The sequence below is a fragment of the Ranitomeya variabilis genome, chromosome 2 (genome assembly GCF_051348905.1).
Source record: "Ranitomeya variabilis isolate aRanVar5 chromosome 2, aRanVar5.hap1, whole genome shotgun sequence".
NCBI classification, from domain to species: domain Eukaryota; kingdom Metazoa; phylum Chordata; class Amphibia; order Anura; family Dendrobatidae; genus Ranitomeya; species Ranitomeya variabilis.
This window is the reverse complement of record NC_135233.1, coordinates 84,219,458-84,225,457: the sequence shown is the minus strand read 5'-3', so window position 1 is coordinate 84,225,457 and position 6,000 is coordinate 84,219,458. Positions and strand designations below refer to the sequence as shown.

The window sequence follows — 6,000 nt, the reverse complement described above, 5'->3', positions numbered from 1 at the left end:
CCAGGAGCTCAGACAATCCATTCTTATTTTTGAGATCAGATGTGAGTTGATCCTTAAAGGAGAAGCAGTGGGGATTCTTAGCTGAGGCAAGACCCCACGTCCATCTGTGACTGCGGAAGCGAACAGGGCGAGACTTGAGCTGAGGACATATCTCGTCGTTCGTGAGATTGTTTTGTGATCCTTTGGACTCGTGTGGACTATTGCTTTGTTAGCTGGCACAAGGATTATCGGGAGGTGCACCCGAATCTGTTCTGTTGGACTCGTGGAAGGACTATTGTTTCGTTTATCGGGTGCGGGATTACTGGAAAGCACCTCCAGATCTGTTTCTTTACTTGGACTTATTGTGGACTTCTCGTGGATTTGAAGGACATTATGGATATTTGATGTTGTATGCTCCCTGCTTTAATAAATCTCGTTGGATCGTCCCTCAGCCTGTTGTCCCTTCCTGCTCTGCCGTTCACCCCGTCACAATGCTATTCTGTGTGGCCCCAACCATATGGACAGAAAAAAATGCTTGTCTGACAGGTTTACTATATGCGATCAGCCACATATAGAGAAGTGTCAGCAGCGGAGGAGCAGGGACTGACACGTACTAATGGTGCCCTGTGTAGACGTCTCTAGATGCCTCATACATCAGGAGTAGGGGGTCTCCTAATCCGTCCTGCACTCCAGAAAGTAGTATGTGAAATAGACAGGTGGCCTCCGTGTCTGTAATCGCTCTACTGTAGTTTATGGGAGTTATAAAATGTTGAAAATTACATGCAAAAATTTAGAACTGTGTGAACTAAAGGAGCTTCCTTTAAAATCAATTGGAAACTTATTCAAAGAGTATTTGATATATTTTTATTGTGGATTTAGGAGCAAAATGTATTTCAAAATCTTCATCAAAACAATCGGTGTGAAAGTACCATTCGGTGATGATTTTTGGAGGTGAGAGTCCTGTGCATTTCAGACATTTATGGTACCGTATATACTTTCAATTTGCCACAAATGTCATAGGTTATACCCTGTTAAGTTTTAGTGCGGCCCCCAATTGGTTCAGTATGACCAAGAAAGGTTGTACACCCATGCTTTAAAAGATTAACCCTGTGACATCTGCTATTTGCTTAAGACAGATTTAGCATAAGCCTGCAGCTATTGTATATGCTAACAGTTTATCTTAAGGCGCAAAGCAAAGGTGTATGTAGTCTTCCCACAATGTGATTAAAAGTGTTTGAGACATGTGAAAAAGGAAGGGGTTTTTTTTCCTCTGTGTTGACTTGTGACTGAGCATCGAGCGTCCTGGTATTCTGAGCATACACTGAAGCTGGAGCTATGGTCTCTGTTCCTTGGCTGAGGTCCTGCTGCCTGGACTCACAGACCCTTGTATATATCTTGCTCTTTGGACTATTGGCGATTGTAATCTATACAAAGCTAAGAGACAAAGATGTATTCTTCAATCCTCAGGGAAGAGCGGTGCTCATCACAGGCTGTGACTCGGGCTTTGGAAACCTGCTGGCTCTCCGGCTGCTTGATATGGGATTCACGGTCTTTGCTACTTGTCTTTTTCCAGATGGAGACGGTGCTCAGGCTCTGATAAACCATTCATCCCCTGGGCAGGTGAAAGTCATCAGGCTCGATGTGACCAGTGATGAAGAGATGGAGAAGGTGAAACAATACGTGAAGGAAAACCTCCCTGACAAAGGTAAGAAGGTTATTAGTAAATATTTATTAAAGAATAGTGATGAGCGAATATACTCGTTACTCGAGATTTCCCGAGCATGCTCGGGGGTCCTCCGAACATTTTTTAAGTGCTCAGAGATTTAGTTTTCCTCACCTCAGCTGAATGATTTACATCTCTTAGCCAGCTTGATTACATGTGGGGATTCCCTAGCAACCAGGCAACCCCCACATGTACTTATGCTGGCTAACAGATGTAAATCATTCAGATGCGGCAAGAAAAACTAAATCTCTGAGCACTAAAAAATACTCGAGAAATCTCGAGTAACAAGTATATTCGTTCATCACTATTAAAGAAATATATAAAGTAAAAAGCTGGGTTTTTCTTAGTACTTGTGGGGCTGCTGTTTGCAGATTGAATGTCCTCTCTGACACATCTGTTCTTGCTCATCTATTGTTACTTTGTGAATTCTTAAAAAAACCAAAAGCTGTACTTTTAAAACATTTTAAAACTTTTTTTTCCATTTTTCATATCGATGTGTTAAAGAAATGTCAGAAATCTTGAAGTTTCCTCTTGCCACTTAACCTTCCAGTTGTGTAGGTCAGCAATTATCTCATTAATATCACAAAGCAGGGGATTTGACATTCTTTGTAATCATATTAACAATGTGTAGTTATATTCTTACATTAATTACAGCAAATTGCTACAGATTTGTGATGTGGTTTTTGGGATGACTGTATTCACAGGTGAAACACATTCTTTTTATAACATATTGCCTGTAAAGTCAATGTCATTGATAACTGAAGCTCCTATGGTCTTCACTCCATGCCACCATGTGCACCCAGCTTATCAGGGCTGCCACCAGGAATTTCAGGCCCCCATACTGGCAACATTTTAGGGCCTCCTTGAGACCCCACCCAGGCTCCACCTCAGCTCTGCCTCCACCCCTAGAACCTTCCTCAGTCTCACTGCCCACTCTTGGAAAAACTCCACTTCTGAGCCACATCCTCACCAATCACACATTAAAAGTTCTCATCGAACACCGTACCACATACATAGCCAGCCACTTTTGTTTTGGCCAAAATATTTTATAAGCCATTACCGCCACAAGGTAGACTCTTTTGGCAGGGTCCTACTCTACTCTAACTTATTAAACCTGTTAAAATATCCAATCCTCTTTTTAGGTATATTTTTACTTATGTTTATTTAAGAGAACGTGTCACATACATTTTTTAAAATGAACAATAATACCACATGCAAGGGACAAACACCGTCACACCATGGCCGGACAACATATTACCACCACATAGTGACTGAATAATATCACATACAAAGAATAATTTCCACCACAACATGTACAGAGCACATATTACGACCACATAGTGACTAATTGATACTACATACAAGGAGCAAATACAGCCACACCATGACCAGAACACATATTACCACCACATAGTGATCAAATAATGCCACATACAAGGAACAAATACTGCAACACCATGACCAGACAACATAATACCACCACATAGTGACCAATTAGTACCACATAAAAGGAACAAATATCGCCATACCATGGCCAGACCACATATTACAATTACATAGTGAATGAATAATAGCACATACAAGGGACAAATACCACCACATCATGGCCGAACCACATATTACTACCACATAGTGACCAATAACACCACATACAAGGGACAAATACTGTCATACCATGAGAAGACCACATATTACCATATCACTAGTGACTTTATACACAGGTGCTCTGTATATAGTGTCAGTATCCAGGTAATACAGTGATCACCAGTGACATTATACACAGAAGCTCTGTATAAAATATACAGTGTTTACTGTCAGTGTACAGGTAACACACTAACTCACTGGTGACGTCTCAAGTTGAAGTCCTTCATCTTCATTCAGCAGAGACCGCCATCACGTCTTTCAGCCAGGGCTCATCTCTCCAGCAAATAACACCGTTATCTACAGCACATACGCCAGATGAAGAAAAAAGTGACCGTGTCGCCCTGCACAGTAACGGGACCTCTACTCCCCCACACTGAAAACAGTATTGTCAGAAATAAAATACGTCACAACAATAATAATATCCCTTAATCAGCCCCTACAATAACAATGTTCCATATCCTGCTCCCGTATCTACTCCATTCTTGGTCCTACATGTCTCATTCCTAGCCCCTCATCTCCTCCCATTGTGCCCCCCACGTATTATCCTATCCTGCCATGTCTCCCCATCTTGCCCCAATGTCTTTCCATACTGCCCCAGTTTCTTTCTATACTGCCCCATTGTCTCTCCATACTGCCCCAGTGTCTTTCCATACTGCCCCCATGTCTCTCCATACTGCCCCAGTGTCTTTCCATACTGCCCCCATGTCTCTCCATACTGCCCCAGAGTCTCTCCATACCGCCCTAGTGTCTCTCCACAGTGCCCCCATGTTTCCCTATTCTGCCCTCATAGTACAGCTTTGTAAAAAAAAAGTTTCTCGTTACCTGGCTGAGGTCCAGCGGTGTCCTCTCCCCGAGTCATCTGGCGTGGATGCGCCAAGGTATGGCAGTGACATCATATTCCAGCGATGTGCATGCTGACGTTGGCTGCTGGCCTGTGATTGGCTGGCAGCTGTTTACTGTTGCTGTGTTGGAATCATTTCCAGCACGGCAATACAGATTTTAACTGAACGTGCGTCCGAGACTTAACATTCAGTCATTGAACCGGCAGTTCAGGGCCTGTTGAGCAGAAGAGAGGGGCTCCCTCTGCTCACCGGGCCCCATACGCCAGGGCAGTAATTTTCTAGGTACATTTGCACACCATTGTTGAAGTAACTCGGCAGGCTGTTCCAAATATCTTAGAGAACTAACAACAGATCTTCTGTGGATGTCACCTGTGCAAATCCTCTGTATCTTCATGTAATACCAGAGAGACTCGATGCTGTTTTGGGCATCACATTTTAAAAAAGATAGAAAAACTGAAGCAAATTCAGTGAAGAGCTACCAGGATGGTGCAAAGTATGTCCTACGAGGAACGGTTAAAGGATTTGGGAATGTTTAGCTTGCAAAAAAGAAGGCTAAGAGGAGACTTAATAGCTGTTTACAAATATCTGAAGGGATGTCACAGTGTAGAGGGATCATCATTATTCTCATCTGGACATGGAAACGCGAGAAGCAACGGAACGAAACTGAAAGGGAGAAGATACAGATTAGATATTAGAAAAAACTTTTTGACAATGAGGGTGATCAATGAGTAGAACAGGCTGCCACGAGAGGTGGTGAGTTCTACTTCAACAGAAGTCTTCAAACAGAGGCTGAGCAGACATCTGTCTGAGATGGTTTAGTGAATACAGCACTAAGCAGGGGGTTGGACACGATGACCCTGGAGGTCCCTTCCAACTCTAACATTCTATGATTCTATCCTGGGATCTGTGGTTGCCATATCATTACTTCCAGGACTCTTTTTTCTCTATGCTGAAGATAGTTCTTAATGACCTTGGTTGTATGTTTGGTGTTGTCCTACTGCAGAATAAATTTGAAGCCAATCAGACGCCTCCCTGGTGGTATTACTTCATTGCTGCCTGCAGACACTCATTAATGCACCACTCTCCAGATCTTCAGTGAACAAACTGTCATCTGTTGCAGATATTCAAAATTTTTACTCATCAGTCCAGAGCACCAGCTGCCTTGCTTCTATATCAAAAGTGTGGGTTCATGGATGCAATTTTTCCTCTAAACAATAGACGGGTGTATTTGAGTCCCACTACCAATTCTGAACTACTGACACTGCTGGACATCTGATTTCAAAGGGAAGTAAGCATGATGTGTCTTCCATCTGCTGAATTAAGTTGGGTGATCAACAGCATTTATGGCCCTCAACGTTCCCCATCTCTCAGTGCTTCTTCAAAAGAGCTTGAATAGCGCATCTTGAAACCATCGTCTGATTTGAACTCATTGCCTGAAAAAAACTTTGCTGATGCAGTATAATTACCTTGTGTGTGTGTGCTGTGTTCAGTCTTGTCATGGTTTAATAATTTTTTGACAATAAAAGTAAAACAAATATTTGGAAGTGATGATATGGTCCCCACAGAGCCCTGAACAAAACATCGAGTCTCTCTGGGATTATACAAAGAGACAGAAGGATTTGCACAACCTACAAGCAAGGAAGATCTGTGGTTAGTTCAACTAGATGTTTGGAACAAACCTCACTGCCGAATTTATTCAAAACATTTGTGCAAGAGTAACTAGTAGAATTGAAGGGCGGTCACACATTAATTTGATTTTAGATTTTTATTTTGTTCATTCACTTTGCATTTTGTGAATTGCTACAAATAAAC

At 42.3% G+C, this 6,000-nt stretch overlaps 1 protein-coding gene across 1 annotated transcript in view; it reads left to right on the top strand.

Moving 5' to 3' along the window:
* The first annotated feature begins 1,256 nt into the window (after positions 1-1,256).
* LOC143804487 (retinol dehydrogenase 7-like) overlaps positions 1,257-6,000 on the top strand; it is a 33,790-nt gene continuing 29,046 nt past the window's right edge. Inside the window, exon 1 of the mRNA XM_077282618.1 lies at positions 1,257-1,684. Within this exon, the coding sequence (XP_077138733.1) occupies positions 1,315-1,684 (370 nt within the window). The 5' untranslated portion in view covers positions 1,257-1,314. The remainder of the gene's footprint in view (positions 1,685-6,000) is intronic.